General features: G+C 41.7%; 1 protein-coding gene across 1 annotated transcript in view; it reads right to left on the reverse strand.

Moving 5' to 3' along the window:
* The window catches only part of ttc38 (tetratricopeptide repeat domain 38), a 23,220-nt gene extending 8,050 nt beyond the window's left edge, over positions 1 to 15,170 (reverse strand). The window contains exons 1-10 of the mRNA XM_055939765.1: positions 15,008 to 15,170; positions 14,471 to 14,548; positions 10,802 to 10,883; positions 10,065 to 10,239; positions 6,714 to 6,887; positions 4,821 to 4,896; positions 4,469 to 4,588; positions 2,418 to 2,477; positions 2,176 to 2,214; positions 6 to 87 (exon numbers count right to left, since the gene is read on the reverse strand). Of these exons, the coding sequence (XP_055795740.1) occupies positions 6 to 87; positions 2,176 to 2,214; positions 2,418 to 2,477; positions 4,469 to 4,588; positions 4,821 to 4,896; positions 6,714 to 6,887; positions 10,065 to 10,239; positions 10,802 to 10,883; positions 14,471 to 14,548; positions 15,008 to 15,037 (916 nt within the window). The 5' untranslated portion in view covers positions 15,038 to 15,170. The remainder of the gene's footprint in view (positions 1 to 5; positions 88 to 2,175; positions 2,215 to 2,417; positions 2,478 to 4,468; positions 4,589 to 4,820; positions 4,897 to 6,713; positions 6,888 to 10,064; positions 10,240 to 10,801; positions 10,884 to 14,470; positions 14,549 to 15,007) is intronic.
* Positions 15,171 to 15,501: the final 331 nt, after the last annotated feature.

Genomic DNA, 15,501 nt, shown 5'->3' on the forward strand with positions numbered 1-15,501 from the left:
CTAACCCTCCATCTCCAGTCTGTAGAGTAGAGAGCAGGCGTCCACAGTGTCCAGCATGGCCCCTGAAGCCCTACCGCGCCGAGACACCTGAGGGGAAACAGTCACTTCTTTTCACAGACTTCAGCCGTAACTATGGGTTAACTATAGGGTAACTATGTGTTAAAATGCCTCTCCAACAAGGGAATATCAATTTTCTCATACTTGCTTTACTTTCTAGAATTGATACAGTAGTTCCCTATCCATTCCCAATGTAAATAATAAGGGCAGACTTGACTGCTGTATTTAAGGCAGGAGGGGGTGTGGTATATGGCTGTTCTTTCGCACGGCGCAACGTGGAGGGCTTGGATTGGCCATATACCACAAACCCCCGAGGGGCCTTATTGCTATTATAAACTGGTTACCAATGTAATTAGAGCAGTAAAAATATACGGTCTGATACACCACGGCTGTCAGCCAATCAGCATTCAGGGCTCGAACCACCCAGTTTATTTTGCATATTATAAAATTACAGCATATATTCCAGAGACAATGTAAGTTTACTGTTCATATTTTCCAGGGCCGTAACTATATACGAGGACACATGTTTTCTAATACAAATAACAGAATATATAAAACACACAGTCAATAGTTTGGACACACCTAATCATTCAAGGTTTTTTTTGTATTTTTACTATTTTCTACATTGTAGACTATGAAATAACATATGGAATCGTCTAGTAATCGAAAAAATAAATAAATAGTGTTAACCAAATCAAAATATATTTTACATTTGAGATTCTTCAAAGTAGCCTTGATGACAGCTTTGCACACTCTTGGCATTATCTCAACCAGCTTCATGAGGTAGTCACCTGGAATGCATTTCAATTAACAGGTGTGCCTTCTTAAAAGTTAATTTGTGGAATTTCTTTCCTTCTGAATGCGTTTGAGCCAATCACTTGTGTTGTGACAAGGTAGGGGTAGTATACAGAAGATAGCCCTATTTGGTAAAAGACCAAGTCCATATTATGACAGGAACAGCTCAAATAAGCAAAGAGAAACAGTCCATCGGTCAGTCAATACAGAACATTTAAAGAACTTTGAATGTTTCTTCAAGTGCAGTCGCAAAACCATCAAGCACTATGCTGAAACTGGCTCTCATGAGGACCGCCACAAGAAAGGAAGACCCCAAGTTACCTCTGCTGCAGAGGATAAGTTCATTAGAGTTACCAGCCTCAGAAATTGTAGCCCAAATAAATGCATTACAGAGTTCAAGTAACAGACACATCTCAACATCAACTGTTCAGAGGAGACTGCATGAATCAGGCCTTCATGGTCCAATTGCTGCAAAGAAACCACTACTAAAGGACAGCAATAAGAAGAAGAGACTTGCTTTTGCCAAGAAACACAAGCAATGAACATTAGACCAGTGGAAATCTGTCCTTTGGTATAATGAGTCCAAATTTGAGATTTTTGGTTCCAACCGCCGTTTCTTTGTGAGACGCAGAGTAGGTGAACGGATGATCTCCGCATGTGTGGTTCCCACCGTGAAGCATGGAGGAGGTGTGATGGTGCTTTGCTGGTGACAGTGATTTATTTAGAATTCAAGGCACACTTAACCAGCATGGCTACCACGGCATTCTGCAGCTATACGACATCCAATATGGTTTGCGCTTAGTGGGACTATCATTTGTTTTTCAACAGGACTACTACATGATTCCATATGTGTTATTTAATAGTTTTGATGTCTTCAATATTATTCTACAATGTAGAAAATACTAAAAATAAAGACCCTGGAATGAGTAGTTGGGTCCCACACACGCAAAAGTAAGTACAGCCTCCCCTCTTCTGGGAAGGCTTTCCACTAGAATTTGGGACATTGAAGTTTTAGGTCTGAAACTCCCTGCAGCAACCTTAGTTACAGCACTGATTTTTCCCCATTAGCTTTGGATTTACTCTTTGCCCATAAAAATACCACACCGGTATCATGTTGTGAACAAAAACCGATTGAACTTCTCTTTTTGACTTTAGACTGAATGACACACATTGACCCCCAGTCTGCAGCACATAACCACACCATATAGCTTTTACTCTGCTCCCATACAGTAAGTGTTGCTACAGTAGGATTCATGGAAGGCCTCTGGTACACCGTCTGCGAGGCCAAATTAGTTTTGATGAGAAGTTATTGAGAGCACTAACCTGGCTGTCAAATATGTTCAGGGCTGCATCATACTCGCCCTGCGGGGGAGAAAACAAACAAATTGAAAAACAAGTATGAGTCTTAAAGTTAATTACACAGACTAATACAAACATGTCCAACTGTAATCAACTTCACACTTCAGAGAACCCACGGAAAGGTACAACAAATATAAATTGTATCCCAACAGCCCTACTGTGTGATAACAGTGCACTTGACTGGAGTATCTCATTAAAATCTGTACCTTTTCGATGAAGTATAGGGCCCAATGCCAGTAGTTGTGACAGGCTAGCATGTCACATCCCTGCAAATGAAAACGTCTAAATTAATTACGTATTTACACAGAGTGGGGCAAAAAAGTATTTAGTCAGACACCAATTGTGCAAGTTCTCCCATTTAAAAAGATGAGAGGCCTGTAATTTGTCATAGGTACACTTAAACTATGACAGACAAAATGAGAAGGGGAAAAAAATCCAGAAAATCACATTGTAGGATTTTTAATGAAATTATTTGCAAATTATGGTGGAAAATAAGTATTTGGCCAATAACAAAAGTTTCTCAATACTTTTTCATTGCCAACAAAAGGTATATAACAGAGGTCAAACGTTTTCTGTAAGTCTTCACAAGGTTTTCACACACTGTTGCTGGTATTTTGGCCCATTCCTCCATGTAGATCTCCTCTAGAGCAGTGATGTTTTGGGGCTGTTGCTGGGCAACACAGACTTTCAACTTCCTCCAAAGATTTTCTATGGGGTTGAGATCTGGAGACTGGCTAGGCCAATCCAGGACTTTGAAATGCTTCTTACGAAGCCACTCCTTCGTTGCCCGGGCGGTGTGTTTGGGATCATTGTCATGCTGAAAGACCCAGCCACGTTTCATCTTCAATGCCCTTGCTGATGGAAGGAGGTTTTCACTCAAAATGTCACAATACATGGCCCCATTCATTCTTTCCTTTACAAGGATCAGTCGTCCTGGTCCCTTTGCAGAAAAACAGCCCCAAAGCATGATGTTTCCACCCCCATGCTTCACAGTAGGTATGGTGTTCTTTGGATGCAACTCAGCATTCTTTGTCCTCCAAACAGAACGAGTTGTTTTTACCAAAAAGTTCTATTTTGGTTTCATCTGACCATATGACATTCTTCCAATCTTCTTTTGGATCATCCAAATGCTCTCTAGCTAACTTCAGACGGGCCTGGACATGTACTGGCTTAAGCAGGGGGAAACGTCTGGTACTGCAGGATTTGAGTCCCTGGCAGCGTAGTGCGTTACTGATGGTAGGCTTCGTTACTTTGGTCCCAGGTCTCTGCAGGTCATTCACTAGGTCCCCCCGTATGGTTCTGGGATTTTTGCTCACCGTTCTTGTGATCATTTTGACCCCACGGGGTGAGATCTTGCATGGAGCCCCAGACCGAGGGAGATTATCAGTGGTCTTGTATGTCTTCCATTTCCTAATAATTGCTCCCACAGTTGATTTCTTCAAACCAAGCTGCTTACCTATTGCAGATTCAGTCTTCCCAGCCTGGTGCAGGTCTACAATTTTGTTTCTGGTGTCCTTTGACAGCTCTTTGGTCTTGGCCATAGTGGAGTTTGGAGTGTGACTGAGGTTGTGGACAGGTGTCTTTTATACTGATAACAAGTTCAAACAGGTGCCATTAATACAGGTAATGAGTGGAGGACAGAGGAGCCTCTTAAAGAAAAAATGACAGGTCTGTGAGAGCCAGAAATCTTGCTTGTTTGTAGGTGACCAAATACTTATTTTCCACCATAATTTGCAAATAAATTCATTAAAAATCCTACAATGTGATTTTCTGGATTTTTTTTCTCATTTTGTCTGTCATAGTTGAAGTGTACCTATGATGAAAATTACAGGCCTCTCATCTTTTTAAGTGGGAGAACTTGCACAATTGGTGGCTGACTAAATACTTTTTTGCCCCACTGTAGTTGAAGCCTAGCCTGGTGCCAGAGCTGTATGCATTGGCATGACAATGACTATATGAGTTGGGGCGGCAGGTAGCCTAGTGGTTAGAGCGTTGGGCCAGTAACCGAAAGGTAGCAGGATCGAATCTCCGAGCTGACAAGGTAAAAATCTGTCGTTCTGCCCCTGAAAAGGGCAGTTAACCCACTGTTCCCCAGTAGGCCTTCATTGTAAACAATGAATTTGTTCTTAACTGATGTGCCTAGTTAAATAAAAAGGTAAAATAAAAATAAAAAAGGAGCTGGCAAGACAGCACAAACAGATCTGGTACCAGGCCATATTGAGGTGTTGAATGACACAACATGCAAATAAAAACCCACCACCCAGTCTTTCTCTGTGCTCTCCATGAACTTGAGGCCCTTTTCCACCTCAGCCTTCATCTCGTGGACATGGGCTATAGAGTGGACACACCAGGCATCCTCCGGGGTTAGAGCCAGGCCCTGGGGGTTAGAGGAGAAGATTGTAGATTGAACTACCTCATTGGTCAGTCTAGTTGATTGCCTATGCAACGGAAACTTCTGCACAGTAATAGGCATCTTCTGAATGTGGTTTGATTGCCATCAAGGTTGGACAATTTAACCAGCGGAGGTCATCGTTGCATGATGACAGAATTAATGATTTACAGCTCCAAATCATTTCCATGGTAAATTGACATCACCAGAAACATCGTACCTCTTTTGCGATTTTCTCAGCCTGGTCATAAAAATGTGTCTCCAGAAGTCCAAAGGAATATAAGCCTTTTAGGTAGCTGCAGGCGAAAGCAAAGAAAGTACAAGTATGAGAGCAGTGCTATAGCAATAGCAGACCCCAGGTCATTATTTGTGTAGTGCATTTAAGGATGAATTATAAAACACCTTATAATAAATAGCTATCCATTTGTTTTAGGGAATTTTAAAAAACGAAAAAATAATGGGATCATTCGATTTGAAATCGACTGTCATGGTCTGACTGCCAGTGGTGATTGTTGATCACAGTAAACACTAATATACAGAGGCAATTACTGTCTAGCCGAGACGGAGCCTCTGATGAAATACTACGAATTATTTAACTAGAATAGCCCTCAAGAGTTACGTTATATGAAAAATACAGTATTACTATATCTGACTGAAAGTCTCAGTACTCTGAAAAATATAAAAAGTTACAGTTCATATAAGGAAAACCAGTCAATTGAAATGAATGCATTAGGCCCTAATCTATGGATTTCACATGACTGGGAATACAAATATGCATCTGTTGGTCAGATACCTTTAAAAAAAATCTACACAACATCTCCTTCACATAGAGTTGATTGTGGCCTGTGGAATGTTGTCCCACTCCATTCAATGAGTGTGCGAAGTTGCCGGACATTGTAATGGAAACTGGAACACGTCGATCCAGAGCATCCCACACATGCTCAATGGGTGACATGTCTGGGAAGTATGCTGCCATGGTAGAACCACCCTTTTCAGCTTCCAGGAATTATGTACACATTCTTGCGTCATGGGGCCGTGCAGTATCGTGCTGAAACATTATGTCAGCGGATAAACAGCACGACAACGGGCCTCAGGATCTCATCATGGTATCTCTGAATTCAAATAGCCAGCAATAAAAACGCTATTGTGTTCGTAGCTTATGCCTGCCGATACCATAACCCCACCATGGGGCAATCTGTTCACATCAGCAAACCGCTCGCACACACCATACACACCGTCTGCCATCTGCCCTGTACAGTTGAAACCGGGATTCATCCATGAAGAGCACACTTCTCCAGTGTGCCAGTGGCCATAGAAGGTGAGCATTTCCCCACTGAAGTCGGTTACGACGCTAAACTGCAGTCAGGTCAAGACCCTGGTGAGGATGACGAGCACACAGATGAGTTTCCCTGAGACGGTTTCTGACAGTTTGTGCAGAGATTCTTTGGTTGTGAAAACCCACAGTTTCATCAGCTGTACTGTTGGCTGATCTCAGATGATCCCGCAGTTGAAGAAGCAGAACGTGGAGGTCATGGGCTGAGCGTGGTTAAATGTGGTCTGTGGTTGTGAGGACAGTTGGGCATACTGCCAAATTCTCTAATACGACGTTGGAGGCAGCTTATGGTAGAAAGATTTACATTAAATTTTCTGGCAACAGCTCTGGTGGACATTCATGCAGTCAGCGTTCCAATTACACAATCCTCTAAAACTTGACAAAACTGCACATTTTTGACTGGCCTTTTATTGTCACCAGCACAAGGTGTTTACATCAGCTTTTTAATAATCCATCCACCTGACAGGCATGGCATATCTTGGCAAATGAGAAATGCTCACTAACATGGATGGAAACAAATTTGTGCACAAAATCAGAGAAATAAGCTTTTTGTGCATATGCAACATTTGAGCTATTTTATTTCAGCTCATGAAACCAACACTGTACAAGTTGCATTTATATTTTTGTTCAGTGTAAATGCCATGAACACAATGCCCCAACAATCAGATAAGACCCCCTTGGTACAGTTAACAATAGCATATCCTGAGTTCAAAAAAGACCAATGTGCAATGACTACCTATAGAGGGGGTGGTGGGGGGCATCCAATGAGGCAGCACCTACCTATATAGAGGCATGTGGGGCTTCCAGTGAGGCAGCACCCGGGCCACAGAGTCTCTCATCTGGGTCTGGGCCCCCAGGTAGAAGAAGCTGTCGTGGGCAAACTTCAGGGCGAGCAGGTCAGTAGGGTGTTCCACCAGGATCTGCTCCCAAACATCACACGCCTTAGGGAAACTCCTACAGGGGACAGCCAGTAGTTATTCGCTATTGGTCTCAAGTCACAGTAAAACCACAGGAAAGCAATGAAAGCAAATCAACATCAGATCAAGTGAGAGATGTTACCTTGGTTTTAGATTCGAGTTGTACTACATAACTGTGCTCTCAGAGTCATAATATTTCTCTATAGCTTAGATGTGTTTGTAGACTTAAGGAAGGAACTGTTTTTAGAAGCATGTGCCCAAGTCATAAGGCTGAGTCGCCTGGTAAAAACAAAGATACTGGTGTGTGAATGGTCTGTTTTGCTGGGTGACCTCAATTCTCCAGGGTATTCCTTTGACCCGGTTCCAATGCTATCACACAAGACGAGCCGAACAGATGCAGTTTTGTTTTCGCTTGTGGAATCTCTTCGGCTGTCCAAGATTTGGACCTCAATATCAGTGCTATTACAGTTCTATTGTCACCTGGGAGCAATAAAGTAAATCAGGGCCCGTATCCACTAAGTGTCTCCGAGTAGAAGATGGGAGGAGAGAGACATTTTACTCTTTCGGGTAAAAATCTATGCATGAAGCCTTTTTCGTCATAAGCGTCACATCTAGTCAGATATTTAGGAGACAACATGAGCCATCCTAACCAGTTAAGTGTTACTAGCAGGTGTCTTGATAATAGAAAAATGCAGCGAGTCAGTGGTTCCTACACCATACATGGAACCATGTATATGATCAATCCACAATTAGCTTAGACCTCCAGTACCAATCAAAAGTTTGGACACGCCTACTCCAAGGGTTTTTCTTTATTTTTACTATTTTCTACATTGTGGAATAATAGTGAAGAAATCAAAACTAAATGATATGACACATTCGGAATCATGTAGTAACCAATTTTTTTGAAGTGTAAATCAAAATACATTTAATATTTTAGATTCTTCAAAGTAGCCAACCTTTGCCTTGACAGCTTTTCACACACTAGGCATTATCTCAACCAGCTTCAACTGGAATGCTTTTCCAACAATCTTGAAGGAGTTCTCCAATATGCTGAGAACTTGTTGACTGCTTTTCCTTCAGTTGTCCAACTCATCCCAAACCATCTCAATTGGGTTGAGGTCAGGTGATTGTGGAGGCCAGGTCATCTGATGCAGCACTCCATCACTCACTTTTCCTGTTGAAAATGAAATGATGTGCAAACCAGATGGAATGACGTATCGCTGAGGTAGCCATGCTGGGTAAGTGTGCCTTGAATTCGAAATAAAAATCACTCAGTGTCACCAGCAAAGCACCCCCACTCCATGCTTCACGGTGGGAACCACACATGCGGAGATCATCCGTTCACCCACTCTGCGTCTCACAAAGACACGGCGGTTGGAACCAAAAATCTCAAATTTGGACTCATCAGACCAAAGGACAGATTTCCACCGGTCTAATGTCCATTGCTCGTGTTTCTTGGCCAGAGCAAGTCTCTTCTTATTATTGGTGTCCTTTAGTAGTGGTTTCTTTGCAGCAATTCGAACATGAAGGCCTGATTCATGCAGTCTCCTCTGAACAGTTGATGTTGAGCTCAGTCTGTTACTTGAACTCTGTAATGGATTTATTTGGGCTGCAATTTCTGAGGCAGGTAACTAATGAACTTATCCTCTGCAGCAGAAGTAACTCTGGGTCTTCCTTTCCTGTGGCGGTCCTCATGAGAGACAGTTTCATCATAGCGCTTGATGGTTTTTGCAACTGCACTTGAAGAAACTTAAAAAGTTACTGACATTTTCCACATTGACTGACCATGTCTTAAAAGGAATAACGGACTGTCATTTCTCCTTGCTTATTTGAGCTGTTCTTCCCATAATATGGACTTGGTCTTTTACCAAATAGGGTTATATTCTGTATACCACCCCTACCTTGTCACAACACAACTGTTTGGCACAATTGCATTAAGGAGGAAAGACATTATACAAATTAACATTTAACAAGGCACTCCTGTTATTGAAATGCATTCCAGGTGACTAACTCATGAAGCTGGTTGAGGGAAAGCTTTGCACACTCTTGGCAGTCAACGATTTAGATTTGTTTAACACTTTTTTGGTTACAACATGATTCCATGTGTTATTTCATAGTTTCGATGTCTTCACTATTATTCCACAATTTAGAAAATAGTAAAAAATAAAGACAAACCCTTGAATGAGTAGGTCTGTCCAAACTTTTGACTGGTACTGACTTCTTGCACTTCTGACAATGATTTCACATGAGGCCTATTACACAATCATATATACCTGAATACTTATAACCACTAAGCAAATAAACATGTTTTGCTTTTTTATTATTTAATTAGCTACATCAAGTTATCGTTTTGGAGCACAACATCACATTGTTAAAAAAAGATGTCTACATTGGGCATGCCTATAAGTTGGGCAATTGAAGTCATCTAGGGCTTATGTTAACGTTGTATGCAACATTATCGGCAAGTGTAATCATTATGTCGATTCTGTTGCAAAACGTCTTGCAACAGAAACCAGTCACTCCAAATGGAAAATGCAAACAAGAGTTTCTATTGGACAAACTCAGGTAGGGTCCTCCCCGGATTCGTTCCGTTTAGTTCTTAAAATGGTAAACGGTTTCTTTAATAAATACACCCCTACTGTACCAAAGTGATTTGGAGATGTTAAACGGGAGTGACAAGTGTGTTGACAACGGTAATATTGTCCAAATTCTGCTTTTAACAACCATCAGAATTGGTTATGCAGGCCAACATATTAGGCAATAATTAAGAGTAGGCAAAGTGATCGTGCCAGATGATAATTAGATCAAACTTTTTAACATTGCAACATTTGATGTACAGTCACATTCACCGTGGTTGTCTGAAGCCCGATACCTGTAGAGTTCACAGATGGCGATGCCGTACTGCGATTGGATATTCTCCATCATTTTGCAACAAAGTCAGAGTGTCATCACCAGCTTTCCTTTGCGGTAACTCAAACTGTCGGGATGACCAGCTGAGAAACTTTTGATTTGATTTTACTCCTGGTTCAGAGTTTGTCTGGGCAGTGTACTACCATCATCCTAAAACCTACCCTTAGCTGGGAGTTTGTTGTCGTTTTAAAATAGGTTAACAGGATTCCTAGGACTTTTTCTGAGATGTTTTGTGGCTACAGACCCAGTTCGCTCTCAGATCTCCAGTGGTTAATAAAATTTGATTTGGTTCCCTGGTTCTCACCCCTTGGAGAAGTGCTCCATGGCCCTGACGTGCAGCCTCTCCCTGGTGGTAATGTCCTGCTGGATCTGGCCGAGCTCTACAGTCCTCTTCACCGCACTGGCCAGGCGCTCGTTCAGAAGAACCGAACTCCCTGTCCCCACCAGCTCCATCCCCGTGCTGATCACATGACCCATCACTACAGGGCACAGGGACACTCTTGATAAGTCTGAAGGCCTAGTCAACAACTAGATACTCATTCACTATTCTCTCAAAAGGTACAGTAGTCGTGATAAACGTAGACCCTCAGAGTTAACATCAGATAGTTGGAATTCAACCTCATAGCTACAATCCTAGACACTTCTCAATGACCTGAAAGAATTGTATGGATGTAAAATAATATGGCCATGGCTCCACCTCGTCATCTGAAAGAAAGGTAGCATTTCCACCAGATTGGTTAGACCCATCCGCTCCGTTCTGATCTATGAGAAGTGTTCTGTACTACACTTCAATGTTAGCTTAATCCTCAATGTTACAATGTTGTGCTGTATTTAGACTGAAGTCCTGAATGTAGGCTATTGAGTGTCATTGCTATAGCCTTAACAATGCTCCAGTAACCTCTTTCGAATGCTTGTTAATAATGTATCTTTATGGGCTGAATAAGATTCTGTGCAGGCCTACTAAGGGTTTAACACCCATACAATGCTACCTTTTTATGAGGAAAAATGGATTACCAGAAGTCTCACTATGTTCTTACATACCAAAGTCAGGGTCAGCTGACTTGACTGCAGAGATGCATCCCTCGACTCCTCCAAGGGTCTCATCATTGCGCCAGGTTACATACTGGGATTTAAGATAATGCAAAACCCCCAAAAATTTAACAGACTGTGTTCAGATCATAAAAAGGAACATATTTGTCTCTCTCCGGTAAGTTGTTAGGCTTATGTCAGCAATTATACACAATTACCATTTTGTATCTTTTTTTTTGTCCACAAGGAAAAAGGCTATTTTAGGCTTAGGGGGTAGATTCATGGTTACAACAGTGTAGGCTCCTTAGAGGAGGTAAGGGAGTGAGGACCATCCTACTGAGTGAATTTCAGAAAAATGTAAAGTGAAACATTAAAAGTGATCCTTTTTACATTTTAGTCATTTACCAGACAGTCTTATCCAGATCGACTTACAGTTGGTGCATTTAAGATAGCTAGGTGGGACAACCACATATCACACTAAGTACATTTTTCTTCAATAAAGTAGCTATCAGCAAAGTCAGTAAATTGAGTGTTAGTTCACAAAAGGCTATTTTTGTTGATAAAACTATACTTAACAAAAATGTAAACGCAACATGTAAAGTGTTGGTCCAATGTTTCATGAGCTGAATAAAAGTCCCCAGAAAGGTTCCAAATGCAAAAAAAAAAAAATTGTGCATACATTTGTTTACACCCATTTAGTGAGCCTTCTCTTTTGCCAATATATCCATCCACCTGACAGGTGTGGCATATAATTGTAATTTTTATTTAACTAGGCAAGTCAGTTAAGAACAAATTCTTATTTACAATGATGGCCTAGGAACAGCGGGTTATCTGCCTTGTGCAGGGGCAAAACAACAGATTTTGACCTTGTCAGCTCGGGTTTTTGATCTAGCAACCTTTCGGTTACTGGCCCAAAGCTCTAAACGCTAATTAAACAGCATTATCATTACACAGGTGCAACTTGTGCTTGGGACAACAAAAGGTCGTTCTAAAATGTGCAGTTGTCACACAACACAATGCCACAGATGTCTCATGTTTTGAGAGAGCGTGAAATTAGTATGCTGAGTGCAGGAATGTCCACCAGAGCTGTTGCCAGAATTTATGTTCATTTCTCTACCATAAGCCACCTCTAACATCATCTTAGAGAATTTGGCAGTATATCCAACCGGACTCACAACCGCAGATCACGTGTAACCACGCCAGCCCAAAACCTCCACCTGCGGGATCATCGGAGACCAGCCACCCCGACATCTGATGAAACTGTGGTTTAGCACAACCAAAGAATTTATGAGCAAACTGTCAAAAATCGTCTCAGGGAAGCTCATCTGCGTGCTCGTCGTTCTCACCAGTGTCTTGAGCTGACTGCAATTCGGCGTTGTAGCCGACTTCAGTTGGAAAATGCTCACCTTTGATGGCCCCTGGCACGCTGGAGAAGTGTGCTCTTCAGGGATGAAGCCCGGTGTCAACTGTACCGGGCAGATGGCAGACAGCGTGTATGGCATTGTGTGGGCGAGGGGTTTGCTGATGTCAACGTTGTGAACAGAGAGCCACATGCTGGCGGTGGGGTTATGGTATGGGCAGGCATAAGCTACGGAAAATGAACACAATTGCATTTTGAATGCACAGAGATACAGTGACGAGATCCTGAGGCCCATTGTCGTGCCATTCATCCGCCGCCATCACCTCATGTTTTAGCATAATAATGCACAGCCCCATGTCACAAGGATCTATAAAGAATTCTTGGAAGCTAAAAAAATTCCCAGTTCTTCCATGGACTGCATTGGGATGCTCTGGATCGCCATGTAAGACAGTATGTTCCAGTTCCCGCCAATATCCAGCAACCTCAGTCGCACAGCTATTGAAGAGGAGTGGGACAACATTCCACTCTATGCGAAGGAGATGTGTCATGCTGCATGAGGAAAATGGTGGTCACACCAGATACGGACTGGTTTTCTGATCCACGCCCCTACCTATTTTTTAAAGTATCTGTGACCAACAGATGCATATCTGTATACCTAGTCATGTGAAATACATAGATTAGGGCCTAATGAATTTAAATTGACTGATTTCCTTAAATGAACTGCAACTCAGTAAAATCGTTGAAATTGTTGCATGTTGCGTTTATAATTTTGTTCAGTGTAGTTATATTCAGGTCACCAAATAACTGATTAAAACAGTTGAAATGAAAGTCTACAGCAGCCTCAATAGAACCCTCTGGGGTAGCACTATGGTGTAGCCGGAGGACAGCTATTTACCATCCTCCTCTAGGTCCATTGACTTCAATACAAAACCTAGGACGATCATGGTTCTCACCCCCTTCCATAGACTTACACAGTAATTATGACGACTTCTGGAGGACGTCCTCTAACCTATCAGAGGTCTTGCAGCATGAACTGACATGTTCATTCAATCAAAGGATTTAGAGAATGAATCTAGTTCTGAACGCATGAGCTACAGCTATCTAGCACTGAAGTGCATAACGTGTGGTGAGTAGTTGACGCAAAGAGAGAAAGACAATAATTGAACAGTTAAATTAATTTCTTCAAAAATTGAAAAGCAGCAGGTTTGAGTGAGAGAGCGAGAGCTAGCTATATTTCATCTTACCTTTCACCTTCTTACAGTAGCTATCTAATGCAGCTAATTTAGCCAACTCAACAACTTGACTCAGAGAGGAATGCTATTTATGTTAGCTTGCTGGCTAAGGCTATCCAACACTGCATCTCTTCCAAGTCAAGGTAAACTTTCCATTTTATTAATTTATTGCCAGGAGGCCCACCGGTGTAATTGCTAAACTGTTTGCTGTACTGCATGATAGTACACATGGATTGGATTGTGGGTTTACTAACGTGTTAGTTCTAGTAGCCATGTTGACTATGACGTAAGCTAACACGGTGAGAACAATATAGGCTGCGTATTGGTTAGCGTTAGCAGTTATGGTATGAAGGTTGGGCTTGGAGAGGTTTTTCACCTGGTCACAGACAGCTGTTGTGTTGTGCATTGAAGTTGACAATGAAGGGAAAAGGTGTTTGAAGGAGAGAGTATAAATGCAAGAAGGAATTATACAAGAAGCAATTACACAAGAAGCAAAGTGATGATGCTGCATGCGGCTGCTACGAAATGTAATCTGTGTGCGCGGATAGGGGTGTTTTCCATTCCACTGACTCTGTTGCAAAACGTTTATTAAACTGAAGCAAACGGAACAAAATGGGGATGGACCTGCCTGAATTTGTCCAATAGAAACTATCGTTTTAGTTGAACTGTTTAGACTAATGATTACACCCCAGATCAGCTAGATGCAAGTGGTATTGAATGTGTCACTGTCTGTCACCTTGACTACTCCAATTTGTCTCAACCTCTACTTTATAAACGTTCATTTGTAGGCTAGGTTGTAGCTACCTCATGATGGGTATAGGGCGAATTGAAGTATCATGTAGTAGCATAAACATATCGATTGTTACATTGAGCTGGATGAATGGAATATGAATGAGTCATCCAATATGCTGTAATAGAAATAAGGCTATCCTCCCTAATATTAAACGGCACCAACCGCCACTGGGCTACAATTAGGGTTAGGGATAAAGGTTAAGGGAAAATAGGATTTTTAATGGGAAACAATTGTTTGGTCCCCACAAAGATAGTAAAACAAATGTGTTTGTGTGTAGACAGAGCTAATAAAATTACCTGTGTGAGTATAGCATCATACATTTTGCAGGCCTCATTGCTGGATGTGGACAATGGTAGACCCTCTGCCCTCCAAGCCTAAGGAAATAGAAAGCAGTTATCACACTAACCTTACGTCCTTTGAGAGGGAACTAAACTGTTCGCCTTAGGAGACTTTTGTTATCAAGCGGGATTTTAGTGTGTGGAGGAAAATTGTGTCCCTCGGCCAAAGTCTATCTGACTTCATCATTTCATGAAACTGTAAACATGTTTATTGCCGACAGACACCTTTACTGCGATAAAAATGTAGCCTACAAAAGTTACAGTAGCCTATGCAGCTTGCCGTTATGCACATTGATGTTATCGACAAAGACAGGACAATAATGTAAAATATAATTTATCCATCGTAAATAAAACAACAGTTAACCTCTCTGAAATTTGGCATGCCCAATCAACAGCGCAGTAACTTAATGGAAGGAAACATAGCCTATTGAATTTAAACAATAATAATATGCAATCCAATACATAGCACACAGCTTTGGTCATTTGTTATTTTACCTGACAATCCCTGAAACTAGACGCAATCATTTCTGCAGCGGTCTTCTTTTTCCTTGCGCGACTAAAAACTTTTCCGTTTCGACTGCACACACCCGCCCTTTGTACTGAGGAGATACACAGAAATACCGGAGTGGATACTTCAACCAGCAAGTGGCTTGGATCAAAATCTGTCAGTGTGTAGAGAATAGACGCCAGGTTTCTTCCTTGTCGCGCGTATATCCCAATTGGAGTACATCGAAAGTGAAAATTAGACTACCTCAGCAAATATGTCACAGGTAAATGTTACACATTATGTCGGGTAGATTCTGAGAAAGTTGCCCTTATTTGGCGTAGCCTAGGTCATAGATAAAACAAGCACTCCTGGTTTTAATTGGGCAAGTATTCAAACTGATCCATTCATTAGAGAATCCAGACCAAGTTCAGTAGCCAAACGTTGCAGATAGAAATGCATAGAGCCGAGGTGATTTCTTATTCTACATGTCAGAGAGGCATAT

The sequence above is a fragment of the Salvelinus fontinalis genome, chromosome 12, assembly GCF_029448725.1.
Source record: "Salvelinus fontinalis isolate EN_2023a chromosome 12, ASM2944872v1, whole genome shotgun sequence".
Lineage (NCBI taxonomy): Eukaryota > Metazoa > Chordata > Actinopteri > Salmoniformes > Salmonidae > Salvelinus > Salvelinus fontinalis.